Below are 20,689 nucleotides of genomic sequence, written 5' to 3'. Positions count from 1 at the left end.
TGAAGATAATGGTGATGGAATAATTTGGAAAAGGATAGTAAGAATAGCAGCACAACTGGAAGAATGTAATCGTTATCACTGAATTGTACATGTAGAAACTTTTGAAATGGTGTAACTTTGGTTATGTATATTTTCACCAAAAAAAAAAAACGGGTCCTCCAAGATCGAGAAGGGAGAGTGTTGACATGTCGTGAGGTTGTTAACCAATGTCATAAAACTATATGTGTACTTACTGTTTAATGAGAAACTATTTGTTCTGTAAACCAACTAAAGTACAATTAAAAAAAAATATATATATATATAAAGTGACCCTCACAAGCGACCCTCACAAGTGACCCTGTGTTAGATAACAAATGTTTGTTGTTTTAAGCAGTTACATTTTGGAGTAACTGTCATGCAGCAATAGATAACTAATACCCCACCTATTTGGTGAATAAATATATACCACAAGTTTTAGTTCCAATGATGGCAGAGTAGCTTATATCAGGCTAACTTCTAAAGATAATAATTATAAACTCTGGACAAAATATATATTTTTAAAAACAACTCTTTAAGGGCATTGAACAGCAACCAGAAGAAGGCAGAGGCATGCAGGGTATTGGAGTCTTGAAGGAAGGGAACCATACGAGGTATGATTCATATTTATGTGACTTCCCTGAGGGCACTCCCCATTTCTCTCGGGGCAGAGAGGCTAGAACGCATGTTTCTGCCCTCACTGAGCCCTACCACTCTCAGGGGCTTCCTGATGGCCTCTCTCATTTCAGTACTTGGTCCTCTATTCCTCATCATGCAGACCTCGCCATAGGATTGTTTGAATGTCGCCACAACATGGAAACTTCCCCTATCGCAAGCAATTCAAGAGAGAGAACAAAGGAGGAAACAGCAGTGTCTTTTAAGACCTAATTTTAGAAGTTGCACGCTATCAATTTGCCATTCATTAGATGTGGATCATTAAATCCTTTACCCAAAGACTGAGATCCTAGAGGCCCAGAACTGTGTCTGTCATCCCTTCATTCACCTACTCAGTGACTAGCACAATGCTGGACACACAACACATGCATTAATTTAAAAATAGTCCTCTTCCCAAGCCCTGAAGTGGAAATGCTGTCTCTAAACTTTGGGAAACAGGTATACAATTTTGCAAGGAGCGTAGAGCTATCTAATAATACCAACCTGCTATTTTCTGTGCACCTCCTCTGGGAGGTTTTTATGTAGGTGAATTTCACTGACTCCTCATGACCCATGAGGTAGATGTTACCTACCTGCTGGGTTCCAGAAAGCCCGCTAAGCCAGCACTTCTCAAATGGTTATTTGTTGGTGAACCCTCTGTAGGTTCTGACTCAGTACATCTGGGGTGGGGCTAGGATTCTGCATTTCTCACATCTCCCAGGTGATGTCCATGCTGCCAGTCCAGGGAGTGACTTTGAGGAGCAAGGTTCAAATAACCCAAAGATAGGGTCCACCCCCTCACTCAAGGCAACAGTGATCATTTTATTTTCCCTCTGAGAGTTTCAGAAAGAGGGATGGAGGCACCCAACGGCTCCCTACAGACTCAGCCTGGAGCCAGATGCTGTCACATGTGGTACTTCACATCATTGTTCTAACAGACCTGGGGAGGCAGCCACAGCACTGACTGTCCCTCCACAGGTGAAGAAACCTTGCCGTCCAAGGACACACAGCCAGTGGGTGGTGGAAACGGGAGTGGTGCCTGGCCAGTCGGATTTGACAGCTCCTGGGGAGACTTTTCAGTCTTCCCTCACCACAAAAGGCTCCAGGGAGAACTTTTATATCTCAGCATAGAAGAACTGTCCACCTACACAGGAATGAGGCCAGCCAACAGAGCTTCTAGGTTTGCTCTGCAGAACACACCACTATGGATTGAATTGTGTCCCCTCAAAATATGTGTTTAAGTCCTGACCCCTATATCTAAGCCAAATTGGAAATAGGGTTTTCTTTGTTATGCTAATGAGGACACATCAGTGTGGGGTGTGTCCTAAACCTAATCACTTCTGAGTGATTTAAAGAGCAGCATGGACGCAGATGAGTAAGCACAGCTGCGGGAAGACAGATGTCACATAGCGATTGCCAAGGACCTGAGGAATGCTGGAAGAGATGTGGACCTTCCCCTAGAGCCACACAGAGAGACAGAAAGCTGGCACCCTGCATTCAAATTTCTAGCCTCCTAAACTGTGAGACAATGAATTTCTGTTCTTTAAAGCCACCCATTTGTGGTATTTCTGTTACAGCAGCACTAGCTAACTGAGACAACACCCTTGGGGGTTAATTTTGTCATATAATTACAAATCCAAACCACTTCACAGATTTCCTGGGGGAAGGGCAGAGTCCTAATTCAGTAAAAGCTGGGGAAACTCTTCTCAAAACTCAAGAAATTCCCCAAGGGCTGGGTGATCCAGGGAAGCCCTGGCCCACCCTCTCCATCTTGTGCGGCTCATAGGTGGGGCTGAGGGGGCTGTGGCTGCCCCTGCAAAGGTCAAGCAGAGGGCCAGCCATTGCCCAGGGAGGCAGCTTCCCAGCGAAGCCACCTGAGTGAGCATAAGTGCCTTCAAGCCGAGACACAAACTGAGAGCCAGGTGGGGTGCCTGTTCAGCTGTGGCTCAGTGATGTGCACCCGCTGGCACTCGGAAGACATGTTGATGGGCCTGCCAGCCTCAGGTGTGGGACATGACTGGTACTGTCTGTGCAAAGCCCACTCCATCAAGGGAAGTGTGATTCCCAAATGTGAAAAGCTAAATAACCAAGCAGAGACACCCAGGGCAGGCAGGACAATGACCCACTGACATGCCTGGGAGAGCTCTGACTCTCTTGGCGAACAAGAGGGGAGCGGGCTGGATCCGGGGGGTGCTTCATGGAGCACAGGGGCACGAGCTAGCCACACATCATCGGAGGACTGAGCCAACGGAGGGGAGAGAGGGGCCCCTGGGGGCGGAGTGTTGCAAGCCCAGGTATGGACAGGGATGACCAGGTGTGTCTGGGGGACACTGTGGTACTATAGCTAAAGCTCAGGGTCAGGTGCCGAAGTGGGCGATCAGGCTCAAGTGGGGTTAAGTCCTGGGAAAGGCCTGTGGTCCTAGGTAAAAGACAGGAAACTCTGTCTTGGAAGCGAGAGGGGCCACTGCAGGCCTGTGAGCAGAGGACAGCACCCGGGCATTGCGGAGTGGGCCGGTGGCAGCAGCGTGGAAGCTGGCAGGACTAGCAGAGCCAGAGGGCAGGGAGAGGAGGCCTCTGTGACGGAACCCCCACTCCCTCACCCCTGCCCGAGGCCCTGATGTCTCTGCCCTGGCGGCCTGGGCTGTGAGCTGGGGCAGTTGCTGCTTCAGGCCTGGGGTCTGAAACCGCCAAGAAGCCCTGCAGGAAAGGACGTTCCCCGGCACCCTCCCGGCCCCTCAGCTTCCGGGCTGAGCACCTGGGACATTACCTCCTATCTTTGCATTGTACGCGATGCCCACGATGCAGTACGAGTTGTTGGCCGAGGCGGCAACTTCTCCTGCACACCGAGTACCGTGTCTGAAGCAAAGGAGGAAACAAAGTTAGGGCCGGAACCAGCAGCTTCTCGAGTTCATTGTGTTGCTTAGTTCTCGCACGACAAGACGGATTTCCCTAAGTCCAGGACTGACAGAAAAGTCCCCTTTCTGCTCCTCTCATCAGCACCTCCTCTGACAGCTGCTACGAACAGGGCTCAGCCAGGTCAGCACACCCTGGATCCACCACATCTTTCAGGCCCATGGGCCTTCCCACCACCCCTCAGATGGTGGGCACTTGCTCTGGGATTGTCTCTTCCGGGAAGCCTTCCCTGACCCCCAAGTCAGAGCCAGGGCCTCCTGTTCCAAGCGCCCAGGGCCCGGGCTTCCGGCCTTCACAGTGCCTGTTGTTGGCATGCTGGACTACGGTTCAGTGGAGGGCAGGGGCCATTTGGCCTCCGCGCCGTGTCCCCTGTGCCTAGCACAGCGCTTGGCACATACAGGGACATCATAAAGACTTCACGGAGAGCATGAAAGAAAGAGCAAATGGTACTTATGTCTCGTCCATCCATGTTCACCTCAGGGCAGCCTCCCATCCTTCTTGCTTAAGTAGGAGCTGGGGGAAAAAGCTCTAAATTGAATATGCAACAGTACCTAGGGGACTATGAAGAACTTACCCCAAAACAAATTGCTTTTCTCAGTAATGACCCATTTTCGAATGTGCTGCTTGTGTCAATTCTGGCAGAGGCCAAAGTATGGGCGACTTTAAACAGCACGCCTTTGAGAGGACTCCACAGGGGATTACAATTATCGATTCAGATTTAAAACCGCCTTTAAAAATACGCCTGGTCTGTGTGCCGGGCCTCTGGAGGAGAGTCATCCATATCCTCCAGAGCTCGCACGGCACAGTGACCGGGGCTGCTAACAGTCACGTTGCTCAGTGTCTCACACCAGCAGTCAGTCCTGCCCTTCAAGGGTCAGTGCGTGGAGCTGGGTCATTCTCCCCTGCCCCCTGGACATGGGCCTGGAGCACAGGGACCCTTCACCCTGGGCGCTGTTGGCACCACTGAGTGGGAAAGGCATCTTGGGACGTGAGCAAGAGAGCCGGTGCCTCTGGGGCTGTTTTGTTAAACACGTGAGCCCAGCCCAGCCTCTCAGCACAGCACCATCTGGGCACCGGCATTGGAGCCACAGACTCGAATCCACCAAAAACTGGAACGGCATGGAGGGAGCATGACTGGGGAAGAGCTGCCTCCTCAAAGTACAGTCCACCTTGTGAGGATGGTGCAGGACCCGGCAGTGTTCTGTTCTGTTGTACACGGGGTTGTTACAAATAGGAACTGACTTGACAGCACCTAACAACAACAACACAGAGGGAGGAAGTGCCTTAGCAAGTGTCATGCCAACAGTGGGGAAAAAGACAGGACTCTTGTTATTTTCCTCTGAATATCTGTGAAAGAATCATAAGAGCTCAGGGGAAATGACAGGTCGGGCACAGCAAATGGGCTCACAGCACTAGGACTTGGGAGCCTGGGCTCCAACCCCAGGGCGGCAATCCTGGATGCTGCACGAGTCTCCTCATCACTCCAGCCCCACTGCCTGCACGTGCTCAGGGATGGAAATCACCACCACCATTTACTGAGCACCCGCTGAGAGCCCTGCACCCTATGAGGTGCTCACACGTCTCATTTCACGCCTCACAACTCTGGGAGGTGAGCAGGGTGATCTCCGTGGAAAAATCTCTGAGGTCGGGACACAGAGACTCAGCAAGGGTAAGCAACTTGCACAAAGCCACACAGCCCACAGGTAGTGAGCTGGGATTCTGATCCAGGCATAGCCAGCCTCAGGCCTGTGCTCTCTCCACTTGCTCTTCAGATTGTGAGTGCAGTCAGAGGAGCTGTGTGCTCGGCTAGGGCCCTTCCGACTCATAACGACCCTATAGGACAGAGTAGAACTGCCCCATAGGGTTTCCAAGGCTGCAATCTTTCTGGGAACAGACTGCTACGTCTTTCTCCCATAGAACAGCTGGTGGGTTCGAACCACCAGCCTTTTGGTTAGCAGCCCAGCGCTTAACCACTGCGCCACCAGGGATTCTTCTGATTAAGGCAAACAGCTGTTTTAAAACAGCAGGTCATGGAACCCACTGGATTTAAGGGTTATTTTTACAAGTAGTCCAACAAGGTTGGAAACAGGAACAGGGTTTGTAACACTCATTTCCAGGTGACCAACAGAGGTGACGCCCCCAAAGGAAGAGGCTGGATCCACAGAAGCTGCCTCACGCCTAGAGGGCCACGGGGGAGGCTTCTGACTCCTGGAGGAGACCCAGCTACCCCCAGGCAGGCAGGGAAGTGCCCACCTGCTGATCCCCTGCTAGAGCATTTCTGTGTGAAAACTCCTCAGTGATTCTGCAGGGAGAGAAGAAAGGAGACAAGAAAGGAGGGGACGAGCTGACATACTTATTTTCGTTGCTGGCATCGTAACGTGGAGATGGGTCATAATCATTCCCATTGACATCATAGCTTGCATAGGAATCCTAAGAGTGAAGACAAACGACACAGCACATGGAGTCCTATTTGACATGATTTTTTACTTCTATCGGAAGACAGAGAAACACACACATGGTATTATCTGACTCTATCACCTTTTATTTTTAATATGTTTTTGTTTACATACTTGTCATCATAGTATTCATATAATTTTGTCTTCTTTTAAAACATCATAAAAGCTGTGACATAGTCTTCAAAACTGTCATTTTTAGTGGCTGCGTAACTGGCTATCAAACAGATACAGTATGATTTATTTAACCATTGTTCTGCACCCAGACGCCTTAGAACATTTAACGCAGGCTCTGCTCTTCACATGGAAACCCTGGTGGTGCAGTGGTTAAGAGCTACGGCTGCTAACCAAAAGGTGGGCAGTTCGAATCCACTAGGCGCTCCTTGGAAACCCTATGGAGCAGTTCTACTCTGTCCTATAGGGTTGCTATGAGTCGGGATCGACTCAATGGCAATGGGTTTAGTTTAGTTTTTTTTTGCTCTTCGTATTTATTAACTCATTTAATCCTGACAATATCCATACGAGACAGTAGTCCCATTATTAACCCTACTTTACAGACAATGACATTGAGGCATAGGTAAGTTAAGCAATTTGCCCAAGGTCTCAGAGCTAAGAAGTAGCAGAGCCAGGATAGGAATCCAGGCAGTTTGAGCCAAGAGTCCAAGCTTTTAACCCAGTAATTTTTTGTGTTGTTATTATTCATATACTGACCATTTCCATGTCGGGGGTGTCGTGGTTCTTTCTGATCTTCAAACATGGACAAATCCCTCTGCAAAGTCGCTTTCCCTGGCACCAGCAGGGAGGGGTATTGGTTTCACCAATCCTCCCCACCGCTGCTTTCTTTATTGCCTAACTGGTTTTTACTTTATACTATTTAGTTACCAGCACAGTTGACTATCCTCGTACGCGGGTTCCCAGGCCTGACTTACGTAGTTTGGGGCCAGGTCAGGGTGATTCCTCTCTATGCCATCGTCAAGGATGGTGACCACCACATTCTTCCCCGTGTAGCCCCTCTTCCACGCAGCCTGCACGTTCATCTCCGATCGACAGCGCCTGTTCTTGTCACTACAATGCTGTATGCACAGAAGAAACACAGACTCCTGTTAGGGATTGGATTGTGTGCCCCCAAAAAGATGTGCTGAAGTCCTAACCCCTGGTCCCTGTGAATGTGACCTTGCTGGGAAAATGTTATCAGTGAAGTTAACAGGAGGTCATACCGGAGTAGGGTGGGTCCTAATCCCATCTTAAAAAAGAGAAGAGACACAGAGGCCACGTGAAGATGTATCTATAAGCCAAGGAATGCCTGGGGCTAAAAGGATTTGAGAGAGACAAGAAAGGATCTCTCCCTAGAGACATCAGAGGGAGCATGGCCCTGCCGACATGCTGGTTTTGACTTTAGCCTCCAGAATTGTGAGAGAATAAATTTCTGTCCTTATAAGCCACCAAGTTTGTGGTATTTTGCTAAGGAGACAGTCCCAACGGGGACAGGGCAGTGTGATCCTGACGCAGAATGCACAGACCATGCCAACTCAGGGAGAGGCACCTCATGCTTGTAAAAGCATGGAGGAGGCACTTTCCCTGCCTTATGTACCACAGAGCCACTTTTCCACCCAGATCCAGAAGGAGTACGTGTGGAGCGCTCCATCTGCTGTTTCTGCGCATGCCAATTTGTGTACCATTTTCCTAGGAATCCTTTCTCCTCAGGGGGCTCTGTCCAGGGGGTCGTCTCCAGAATTTAGTCCTACCAGGTAGTCCTACTGGGAAACTGACTGTCTTTGAGTTGACGCTGACTCATGTTGACCACATGTGTGTCAGAGTAGAACTGTGCTCCACAGGGTTTCCAATGGCTGATCTTCTTTTCAGAAGTAAATCGCCAGGCCTTTCTTCCAAGGCACCTCTGGGTGGACTTGAACCTCCAAACTATCAGTCAGCAGCTGAGTGCGTTAACTGTTTGTGCCACCCAGGGTCAGTTAGTCCTAGAGCCTGCATCGAATCACTCTCCTGTGCAAAGATCCCCTCCTTGGAATTTCACATAATTTCAGAAAAAATTCATAAGAAAGCTTGGGATGCAAAGCTTTTTGATGGTCAGGTATCACATCAAGACGAAGTGTATCTGTTTCTACTTAGCTTTGTTGCGGAAATTAAATATTCTCTTCCTGCAGACCCACCTGAAAGCCACGGTGTTGTAAATGTCCAGGGAGGAAGGGGCCCCACCCTGTACTCACCATGTACCACATGCTGGACCAAATGGGGTCATTGAAGTAAAGGGTCTTTGGGTCACTCCGTGCCTGTCTCTTCACCCTGCGTTTAACTTCTTGCTGCTGGAGCCATTTCACCTACCAGGAAGAAATGCAATTACTGCTTGTTTTTAAAACCATCTCCTGATTTTAGGTGGCCTCTCTGTAGGCACCATAGATTTTCTTTTCATGATTATCTGTGCCATTATTAGAGGTTTTGGACAGTGACTTCCCAGGGCACATTTTCATTTTAAAATGATCACCTTTGAAAAATGAGAACTTGTTTGTGTAGGGGGAGGGGAAAATTATACCACTCCGGTAGATTTTGAAGTCATTCTACTAAAAAAAAAAAAAAATCACCTTGCAAAGTTGCCAACAAATGGTCTGGCGACCCCCATCCTGAGGAAAAAGAAAATACACATACGGGAAAGACATAAGTGAAGAGATGGAAGAAATTGCTTGGTCAAAATGTTTATCCCCAGCTGGAGGCAAGATGTCTCACAGTTCACAGTGAAGAAATCAACAGGTAAATTACGGTGATCTGTATGTTGGGGTTTGGGGCCGCCACCAGAAACATGGTAAGAAAATATGCGCAGAGAAAAATCTAGAAAGGGATATAGTGAAATATAAATAGCAGCAATCTCTTGGTGGTGATGTTATTGGTAATGTAAAATTTTTGAATTATTTTTAGTATTTCATAAATTTCCTTCAATAGGCATGATTTGCATTCACAATCAAGAAAAAAAAGTTTGAGAGAAAGTGTACCCAAGGGGGGGAAAATCGTTTGAGAAGCACTATAAAATAATATTTAACAGCAGGCAGCCGGCTGCCTGGGTTCAAATCCTGACCCCATCAGTTACTAGCTGTGTGACTCTGAGCAGTCGATTAACCTCCTGGGCTTTTGTTTGTTCATCTGTACAACAGGGTGGTTATGGGGTTGTCATGAGGATTAATATCCGGACTGGTGTACATAAGGTACTTAGTCATTGCCCGGCATGCAGTTGTTATTATCCTCGTGTGTGTGTGTGTGTGTGTGTGTGTGTGTCTGTGTGTTTCAAGCTGGCAGAGTTTTTCCACTTTAAGAGTCATGGGGAAAAGGAATCCAGCCCTGAGCCAGTTTCCTGGGTGTTGCTGTGGCAGTCCCATCTGATTCAGTGAACCCTCCACTCATCAAACACTCGAGGCCTGCACTGGGCACAGGGATGGGAGGATGAGGACTGGAGCTGGGCCCTACTCTCAAGAAGTTTGTGCTTCACTTGGGGGCTCCCAGCAGCAGACTAAAGACTGATCTGAGCTCCGAGGAGGTGCAGGAACAGGACAAGCTGCGTGGAGGAGGTGGCACTGGGTGGGGCTGAAGACCCACAGGCAGGAGAGACCCCAACCCACAAGAGGGCCTCGTCCACTTGGCTCTGCTGGGAGCCCCAGGATGCAGGGAGGAGAGGCAGGGGAAGTGGGGGAGGGGCCCCACTGGTGGGGTCCCAGGGTGGGGTGTGGAGGCCAGGGTGACCTGGAGGCCGGGCTAAAGCTGCAGCCCCCTGGCTGAACCTGGAGGCCAGAACAGCCTGAAGCCCAGCGGGAGGGAGTGAAAGGTCCCTCCTCAGACCTCTCTCAGCCTCACCTTCCCCACATTGTCGTGAGGGAGGACAGCAGAACACCTCCACGCGTAGCCTCACATTTGGGATGAGGGGGTTGATCTCAAAGACATCCTCGGTTGAGAAGACAAAATGCTCAGGGAGAAGTGTCACAGCCATCCCACCTCCAATGTGACTTGGCTGTAAAACACCAGTAGACCTGGCTTCCTTAAAAAGGCTGCCCAGAGCTCAAAATCAATTTTGGGTTAGACACCAAGGCACAGGTAATTTGTAATTGCCACTGATAGATTTTTCTATGGAAAATAAAACTGCAAAGTATTTTGTTCATAACAACCTCTGATGGCATTTTGCAACTTCACCATATATTATTGCTTGAACTAGAAAGCTTTTACTTGATACAAAATATCTAAGATAGTATTCCACAATCTGTTAAACATTCTATTATAAAATACAGTGGCACGTATACCACTAAAGGCTCCAAGCTCCTGGGACATCCCCATACATTCATCCAGGCTGGGCCCTGGACCACCACCCATCTTAATCACATCTGTAGCCTTCTGACAGCTCTCCCTACCAGGCTGTACCCCCAGTCACAGAAGAGGAGGCAAACCCTCCTCCTCCAAGCCCGGGTGATCCGCTCCACCAAACTGGGTAGGTGGTGTGGGAGCCATGTTGCCAGAAATCAATGGAACTGAAGATAATAAACAGCCTGCCAGGCATGGGGCTTCTGGGCCGAGACTCCACAGAGATGCAACTGCAGGCGCCTGCCCAGTCATGTAGGCTGACTCGGCTGGTGGTCCCTGCTCTGTGTATCCCTGCCTGGAGTAGAAACCAGCCTGTTTCCTCATTTCATCTCACACTCCAGTCACTGCCTCGCCTCTCACCCAATCCTAGGAAAGTATCCTGGACCCCGACTTCCTTCCCACTGCAGAGCGGAAGCCATCCTCCAGTTCCACCTTTCCTGATTTCTCTGCACCGCGGGACTCCTGTGGTCATTTACTCAGTTGCTCACTCAACAAAGTGGTGTTGATTCTTACTATGTGCCTGGTGTTCCATTCAGGGAGCCTGAGCATGAATACACCTTGTTCCTGTCCAGAACCCAGGTGCCCTGCCCTTCACCTCAGCTCAATGCAGAGCCCTGCTTCATATGACACTAAGGTAGGAACCAGGGGCCACCTGGTCTCTCTGGGAAGGTCAGAGGTGTGTTGATTACTCAAAGCCAAATGATGAAACTTTAGCTCTCCCAAAAAAGGATCAGCACCTGTCCATGCTAATGGGCACCTCACAGAGGCACAGTAGAGAGTTTCCATTGCATAAACAGTAATGATAGTTATGGTAAAGCAGCAAATAGTTCAGGATCTCTAAGGATGTGTCCTTCATGGAACTGACTCCTCTGTAGAACTTGCAAGCACCTAGAGAGATGGTGTAGCAATGGTGTTGATGGGGAGGGTCAACGGTGAGAGGGAGACTTAGCTTTTGTGCTTGTTGAATATTTTACCTTATACAGGTTGCCTCTGAGTCGACTCTGACTCATGGCGACCCCATGTTTGTGAGAGTAGAACTGTGCTCCATTGGGTTTTCAATGGCCGAGTTTTTGGAAGTAGATCACCAGGCCTTTCTTCCAAGGCACCTCTGGGTGGACTCTAACGTCCACCTCTTGGTTAGCAGATGAATGTATTAACCATTCTGCACCACTTACAAACTCTTACTTTACTTTATGTACATAGTTATCTTTTTAAGAAAGAGCAACGAGAGGTTCTTTGTAGGGTTTAAAGAGTTCTTCCTCTCCCAAGAAGGCTGGTGCAAAGGGGTAGTCAATGATGTTTCTCTGGCAGTTTGTTTGGTTATCACTTTACAGTGAAGCTTCAGTCATGATCTATTCACCAGGTCCCTCAGCACTTGTCTGTGAGATGTTCACACTTTCTCTTGGTTAGAAGTGCACTAGAAGAGACAGTAGAACCCATTTATCCACCTTTGAGTTTCAAGGCCAGCTTCAAGGAAAATAAATCCTAAACCAGTGTAAGCTGTGAATGAGTGTGCCCAGAGGAAAGTTCGACTTGATGGCAATTGATAGGGCAAAGTAAAATCAATTTTGTGGCTTAGTATGTATAGGAAGAGTTGAAGTCTTATGGAGAGTCCTCAACCTTCTAATGGAGAGGAGAATTTTTCATCTCCCCAAAGCCTTGACACCACTGGGTTGAAGGACAGGGAAATACTGTGACAAGGAAGTTCCTGCTCATTCTAGTTTATCCACCTCAGGTTTTGTAGTAGGTTGAATGGGGGTCCTCCACCTGGAACTTTAGAATGTGACTTTATTTGGAAACAGGGTCCTTTCAGGTGTAACAAGATAAGGATCTTGAGATGAGCTCATCCTGGGTTACCCAGCTGGGTCCTAAATCCAATGACAAGATCTGTATAAGAGAAAAGCAGAGGGAGATTTGAGACACAGAGAGAAGACAACCATGTGAAGACGAAGGCAGAGATTGGAGTGATGCTGCAAGAAGCCAAGGAACGTCTGGAGCCACCAGAAGCTGGATGAGGCAAGGAAGAATCCTCCTCTAGAGCCTTTGAAGGGAGTGTGGCATTGCTGACACCTTGATTTCAGACTTCTAATCCTCCAGAAATAACCGTGAGAGACTAAATTTCTGTTGTTTCAAGCCACCCAGTTTGTGGTAATTTGTTACAGCAGCCCTAGGAAACTAATCCACCACTCATCTGTCAGTTTGTTGTACTGTGAGGGCTTGTGTGTTGCTGTGATACTGGAAGCTACGCCACCGGTATTTCAGATACCAGCAGGGTCATCCATTGTGGACAGGTTTCAGCAGAGCTTCCAGACTAAGACAGTCTAGGAAGAAAGAACTGGAGATCTACTTCTCAAAAAACTGGCCTGTGAAAACTTATGAATAGCAGCAGAACATTATCTGATATAGTGCCAGAAGATGAGCCCCTCAGGTTGGAAGGCACTCAAAATATGACTGGCAAGAGCTGCCTCCTCAAATTAGAGTCGACCTTAATGACATGGATGGAGTAAAGTTTTCAGGACATTCATTCGCTGATGTGACACTACTCAAAATGAGAAGAAATAGCCTCAAACATCCATTAATAATCGGAATGTAGCGTGTACAAAGTATGAATCTAGGAAAATTGGAAGTCGTCAAAAACGGACAGCGGAGCCAAGATGGTGGATTAGTCAGATGCACTAAGCCTTTTTTCTGCAACAAAGACCCAAAAAAACAAGTAAAACAGATACAGATGTCAATCCTGGAACCCTGAACCTTAAATTACGGGATAAAAGCATTAGATCAGAGGCCACTGAGAAGAAGAAACTGATAGAAAATGGCAAATGACTAGAGTTAAGGAGTGGAGGTTCCCAGCTGTCTTGGTCATTTAGTTCTGCTACAACAGAAATACCACAAGTGGATGGCTTTAACAAAGAGAAATTTATTTCTTCACAGTAAAGTAGGCTAAAAGTCCAAATTCAGGGTGTCAGCTCCAGGGGAAGGCTTTCTCTCTCTGTTGGTCTTCTCATCAATGTTCCCCCGGACGAGGAGCTTCTCCGTGCAGGGATCCCAGGTCCAAAGGACATGCTCTGCTCCTGGCACTGCTTTCCTGGTGGTATGAGGTCTGCCCCCCCTCCCACCCACTTGCTTCTCTCTTTTATATCTCAAGAGATTGCCTCAGGATACAATCCAATCTTATAGACTGAGTCCTGCCTCACTAACAAAACTGCTGCCCATCCTCCCTCATCAACATCATAGAGGCAGGATTTACAACATACAGGAAAATCACACAATCCCAGGAATCATGGCCCAGCCAAACTGATACACACATTTTTTGGGGGACATAATTCAATCCATTATACAAGCCAACTGGCAGGTTGTAGCATGGCCATTTTGGAATAAGCCAACAACTCCGCACCAAGAACATAGAAAGGCACTTTCATGAAATTCCCAATAGGAAACAGAGGTATGGTGCAGACACACCCAGAGCTAAATAAGACCACATTTGCTGGCTGCAGCTCAAGGAAGTGCCCAGATACTCTCACGCGGTAACCACAGCAGCTTGCTCCTAAAACTCCCACCCCACTGAGGAATAGCAGCAATAATTGTCCCATTTCGGCAGCCCTGACTGCCAGGGACCAGAGTATGAACCTACCCTATTGCCCTCCTCCATCTAGTTGCATCCGCCCCTCCCTTTGCCCCCCTCCTGTCTCTCTCCTCTGCCCCATTGAGCAACGCACCCCCGAGTGGGAGCAGCCTAGATCTCTGGACCTGCAGACCCCTTCTTGCCACTTCCTGCTCTGCCTCCCTGAGCACCACACCCTGAGAGGAACTGGTCTGGCTTCCAGCCCCTGCCCTACCAGCCTCATTCTGTGCTGCAAACAAACAACCCATCCCCACCCCTCCTCCCTGTTGGACCTGCCCTGCTGCACCACAGCTGAGCAACTGGCCATGCCCACCTGGACAAGGTGGTGAGAACTATTGTGCCCACAGACCAGCAAGAAACAAAACATGCCCACCCCACCCACCCGGACATAATCAAACAAAACAAAAAAAGCAGGACAAAACAAACCTATAATTAATAAACAAAGAAAATAATACCAGAATGTCTCAGAGACAGCAGACAATATCAAAACATATTAAAAAAAACAGGACAAGGTGGCTCCAGTAAGCAAACAAAACAAAGCACCAGATGATCTTCTGGTAGAAGAAAAGGAACTGAAACTACTTGATAGGGAATTCAAAAGTCTAACATTCAGGGCTCCCCAAGTGATTGGGAAAGACACCAAGGAAAACACAGAAAAAACTAAGGAAAAAATAGACGAACTCATGGAAAATACAGACAAAACCAACCAAAACACAGCCAAAATCAAGGAAAACAATGCAATGGAAGAAAATAATACAAGAACAAAATGTCAAAATAAACAAAAATTAGAAGTTGTACAAAAACAGCAATTAGAAATCCGAAAGACAAACAACAAAATTTTGGAAATGGACAACCCAATAGAAGGTTTTAGGAGCAAATTTGAAAAAATGGAAGACAGAATCAGTAAAATTGAAGACAAATCCATGGACGCCACTTTGTTTGAGGAAAATCAGACAAAAGAATGAAGAAAACCTAAGAACTATATGAGACACAATCAAGAGCAAAAATTTGCATGTGATTAGAGTTCAAGATCAGGGGGAGGAAATGGAATACATAGATAAGCTCCTTGAAGATTTGCTGACAGAAAACTTCCTAATATCATGAAAGATGAAAAGCTGGTCATCCAAGAAACACAACGAACCCCATATAAAATAGACCCCAAAAAGGAAAGTCACCAAGACATATCATAACCACACTCATCAAAACAAAACACAAAGAAAGACTCCTGAGAGCAGCTTGAGAAAAATGAAAAGTCACATACAAAGGGGAAACAATAAGACTAAGTTCTGATTACTCAGCACAAACCACGCAGGCATGAAGGCAATAGGCTGATATATTTAAAAACCCTGAGAGAAGAAAATTACCATCCAAGAACAATATATCCTGCAAAACTCTTGCTCAAATGAGATGGCAAAATTAGGACTTTTCCAGATAAACAGAAATTAAGGGAATATGTAAAAACCAAACCAAACTTACAAGAATTATTAAAGGGAGTCATTTGGTTAGAGAACCAAGAACGGCAGACAACAATCTGAATCTAGGACATAGGTCAGTATTAGCCAAATACAGATGTAGGCAATGAACTCTCAAGGATAAAACAAAACTAAAAGATTTACAACAGGGAATCAGAGAGGTCAATCTGTAAATGACAACAACATCAGAAGAATAAGAAGGGGGATAAATGGTGTAGGTATAGACCTTTCAAAGGGAGAGGAAGTCAAGGCGATATTGAATAAGAAAAGACTGGTTCAAACTTAGGAAGATAAGGATAAATTTCAAGGTAACCACAAAGAAAGTTAACAAACCTACTCATCAAAATAAAGAAGAAAAACAGTCTCAGTAAACAAAAAATCTATAAAAACGAAAGAAAGAAACAAACAAAAAAAATCCACAAACAAAAGGAATTCATTCAGCACAGGAGAGTAAGAGGAACAAAGATGACATCAGCACCACACAAAAAAAGCACTACAAAATGACAGCAGTAAACTCACACCTGTCAATAATGACACTGAATGTAAATGGCCTGAATGCACCTGTAAAGAGACACAGAGTGACAGAATGGATAAAAAACATGACCTATTAATACGCTGTCAACAAGAGACACACCTTAGACACAAAAGTTTAAATATATTAAAAATCAAAGGATGGAAAAAATATAGCAAGTGAACAACAACCAAAAAAGCAGAAGTGGTGATATTAATCTCAGTTAAAATAGACTTTAAGGCAAAATCCACCATAAAAGACAAGGAAGGACATTATATAATGCCTAATAGGACAACCTACCATGATGACATAACCATAGTAAATATCTATGCACCCAATGACACAGCTCCAAAATATATAAAACAAACTTCAACAGCACTGAAAAGAGACATTAATATTTCCACAATAATAGTAGGAGACTTCAACACACCACTCTCAGTAAAGGGCAGAACATTTAGAAAGAAACTCAACAAAGATGCAGAAGATCTAAAGGCCAGAATCAACCAACTTGACCTCACTGACATATATATAACACTCCACCCAACAGCAGCAAATTATGTATTCTTTTCCAACACAAATGGAATGTTCTCCAGAATAGACTACATCTTAGGCCACAAAATGACCCTCAACAAAATAAAAAACACTGAGATAGTACGAAGCATCTTCTCTGATCATAACACCATAAAAGTAGAAATTAATAACAGGAAGAGCAAGGAAAAAAACCAAAAACATGGAAACTGCATAACACCTTGCTTAATAACCACTGGGTAAAAGAAGAAAACACAGATGGAGTAAAAAAATTCCTAGAATCAAATGAGAATGAAAACACATCTTACCAAAACCTCTGGGACACAGTAAAGGCAATGCTCAGAGGTCAATTTATAGTAATAGACACATACATCAAAAAAGAAAAAGAAGAAAGGGATAAAATCAAAACATTAGCTTTACAACTCGAAAAAATAGAAAGACAACAGCAAAAGAAGCCCACAGCCACCAGAAGAAAGGAAATTATAAAGATCAGAGCAGAAATAAATGAAATAGACAATAGAAAAACAATAGAAAGAATCAACAAAAACAACAGTTTGTTCTTTGAAAGGATCAACAAAATCAACAAACCACTGGCCAAACTGACAAAAGAAAAACAGGAGAGGAAGCATATAACACAAATAAGAAATGAAATGGGGGACATTACAACAGACTCGACTGAAATAAAAAGGATCATAACAGAGTACTACGAAAAACTGTATTCCAACAAATTTGAAAATCTAGAAAAAATGGACAAATTTCTAGAAACACAATACCTAACTAAACTAACATGGACTGAGGTAGAAAATTTGAATAAATCATAACAAGAGAAGAGATTGAAAATATAATAATAATTAAAAAAAAAAAACTTTCAACAAAAAAAAAAAGTCCTGGTCCAGATGGCTTCACTGGAAAATTATACCAAACAGTGAGAAAAGAGCTCACAACAGTACTACTCAAACTATTTCAGAGCATAGAAAAGGAAGGAATACTCCCAAATTCATTGCATGCAGCCGACATAACCCTGATACCAAAACCAGGCAAAGACACCACAAAAAAAGAAAATTACAGACCAATGTCTCTCAGGAATATAGGTGTGAAAATTCTCAACAAAATCCAAGCCAATGGAATTCAGCATCATAAAAAAAAGAAATAATAATTCACCATGACCTAGTGGGATTCATATCAGGTATACAAGGATGGTTCAACATTAGAAAATCAATCAACATAATCCACCACATAAATAAAACAAAAGAAAAGAATCACATGATCATCTCAACTGATGCAGAAAAGTCATTCAATAAAGTCCAACACCCAGTCCTGATAAAAACTCTCAATATAATAAGAATAGAAGGAATATTCCTTGACATAAAAAAAGGCATCTATACAAAACCAACAGCCAACATCATTCTCAATGGAGAGAGGCTGAAAACATTCCCCCTGAGAACAGGAAGAAAACAAGGATGCCCTCTACCATCACTGCTGTTTAATAATGGGCTGGAAATGATAGGTAGAGCAATAAGGAAAGAAAAAGAAATAGAGGGCATTCAAACTGGTAAGGAAGAAGTAAAACTATCCCTATTTATGCATGATATGATAGTATACATAGAGAACCCTAAAGACTCCACAAGAAAACTACTGGAACTAATAAAAAGATTCAGCAGAGTAGCAGGATACAAGATAAACACAAAAATCAGTTGGATTCCTATATACCAATAAAGAGAACTATCAAAAGGAAGACAGGAAAGCAATACCATTTATAATAGCCTCCATAAAAATAAAATACTTACACATAAATCTGATCAGGGACTTAGAAGACCTATAGTACTGCAAGAAACCAAAAGAGACCTACATAAATGGAAAAACATACCATGCTCATGGATAGGTAGACTCAACAATGTGAAAATGTTAATTCCACTCAAAGCAATCTACAAATACAATGCAACCCAATCCAAGTACCAACAACATTCTTTAATGAGATGGAAAAACTAATTATTAGCTTTATATGGAAAGCAAAGAGGTCCCAGATATGTAAGGCATTATTGAAGAAGAACAAAGTAGCAGGCCTCACACTACCAGATGACACAACCTATTATACAGCAACTGTAGTCGAAACAGCCTGGTACTGGTACAATGACAGACTCCCTGACCAATGGAACAGAATTCAGAACCCAGGTGTAAATCCACCTGATCTTCGACAAAGGCCCAAAGTTCATCTAATGGTGAAAAGACAGTCTTTTTAACAAATAGTGCTGGCAAATTGGATGTCCGTCTGTAAAAAAATGAAACAGCACCCATACTTCACACCATACACAAAAACTAATTCAAAATGGATCAAAGACCAAAATATAAAACCAAAACCAAAAACTATAAAGATCATGGAAGAAAAAACAGGGTCAATGCTAGAGGCCCTAACATACTGCATAAATAAGATACAAACCATAACTCACAATACAAAAAACCAGAAGATAAACTAGATAACTTGGATCTTCTAAAAATTAAACTTAGGCTCATCAACATACTTCAGCAAAAGAGTTAAAAGAGAACCTATAGATTGGGAAAAAAATTTTGGCTATGACATATTTGACAAAAGTCTAATCTCTAAAATTGATAAGAAAATCCAACACTTCTACAACAAAAAGACAAATAATCTAATTTAAAAATGGGCAAAGGATATGAACAGACACTTTACCAAACAAGACATTCAGGTGGCTAACAGACACATGAGGAAATGCTTGCGATCACCAGCCATTGTTATTGTTGTTGTTGTTAGGTGCCGTTGAGTCAGTTCCAAATCATAGCAACCCTATGTACCACAGAATGAAACACTGCCTGGTCTTGCGCCATGCTCACAATCATTGTTATGCTTGAGCCCACCGTTCCAGTCGCTGTGTCAGTCCATCTCGTTGAGGGTCTTCCTCTTTTTCACCAACCCTGTACTTCACCAAGAATGATGTCCTTCTCCAGGGACTGATCCCTCCTGACAACACGTCCAAAGTATGTGAGACGTAGTCTCACCATCCTTGCTTCTAAGGAGGATTCTGGTTGTACTTCTTCCAAGACAGATTTGTTCGTTCTTTTGGCAGTCCATGGTATATTCAATATTCTTCACCAACACAATTCAAAGGTGTCAATTCTTTTTTGGTATTCCTTATTCATTGTCTAGCTTCCGCTTGCATATGATGTGATTGAAAATACGATGGCTTGGGTCAGGTGCATTTTAGTCTTCAAGGCGATATCTTTGCTTTTCAACACTTTGAAGAGTTCTTTTACAGCAGATTTGCCCAATGTAATGCATCTTATGATTTCCTGACTGCTGCTTCCATGGGTGTTGATTGTGGATCCAAGTAAAATGAAATCCTTGACAACTTCAATCTTTTCTCCATTTATTATGATGTTGCTTATTGGTCCAGTTGTGAGAATTTTTGTTTTCTTTATGTTGAGGTATAATCCATACTGAAGGCTGTGGTCTTGATCATCATCAGTAAATGCTTCAAGTCCTCTTCACTTTCAGCAAGCAAGGTTGTGTCATCTGCCTAATGCAGATTGTTAATGAGTATTCCTCCAATTCTGATGCCTCATTCTTCTTCATATAGTCCAGCTTCTTGGATTATTTGCTCAGCATACAGACTGAATAGGGATGATGAAGCGATACAACCCTGACACACACCTTTCCTGACTAAACCACGCAGTATCCCTTTGTTCTGTCGGAACAGCTGCCTCTTGATCTATGTACAGGTTCCTCATGAGCATATTAACTATTCTGGAATTCCCATTCTTCGCAATGTTATGCATAATTTGTTATGATCCACACAGTTGAATGCCTTTGCATAGTCAATAAAACACAAGTAAACATCTTTCTGGCATTCTCGGCTTTCAGCGAGGATCCATCTGGCATCAGCAATGATATCCCTGGTTCTATGTCCTTGTCATGGATTGATGTGTGTCCCCCAAAAAATGTGGGTAGCAACTTGGCTAGGTCATGATTCCCGGTATTGTATGATTGTGTTATCTGATGGGATTTCCTTACTTGTAAACTCTACCACTATGAGGAGATTATATGTGATCTCCTCATGTGTTATAAATTCTATCACTGTGATGAGGTTATACTGATGAGGTTGACAAGATTAGTGTCTTAATGCAATCTCTTTTGAGATATAAAAGAGAGAAG

General features: G+C 44.7%; 1 protein-coding gene across 1 annotated transcript in view; it reads right to left on the bottom strand.

Annotated features, from left to right (window-relative positions):
- The window catches only part of PCSK6 (proprotein convertase subtilisin/kexin type 6), a 297,468-nt gene that overhangs the window by 171,363 nt on the left and 105,416 nt on the right, over positions 1–20,689 (bottom strand). Inside the window, exons 3-6 of the mRNA XM_004372641.1 lie at positions 8,261–8,371; positions 6,965–7,108; positions 5,936–6,012; positions 3,437–3,525 (exon numbers count right to left, since the gene is read on the bottom strand). Of these exons, the coding sequence (XP_004372698.1) occupies positions 3,437–3,525; positions 5,936–6,012; positions 6,965–7,108; positions 8,261–8,371 (421 nt within the window). The remainder of the gene's footprint in view (positions 1–3,436; positions 3,526–5,935; positions 6,013–6,964; positions 7,109–8,260; positions 8,372–20,689) is intronic.

Source organism: Trichechus manatus, unplaced genomic scaffold (assembly GCF_000243295.1).
Source record: "Trichechus manatus latirostris isolate Lorelei unplaced genomic scaffold, TriManLat1.0 scaffold00019, whole genome shotgun sequence".
Lineage (NCBI taxonomy): Eukaryota > Metazoa > Chordata > Mammalia > Sirenia > Trichechidae > Trichechus > Trichechus manatus.
This window is presented reverse-complemented; position numbering and strand designations above follow the sequence as displayed.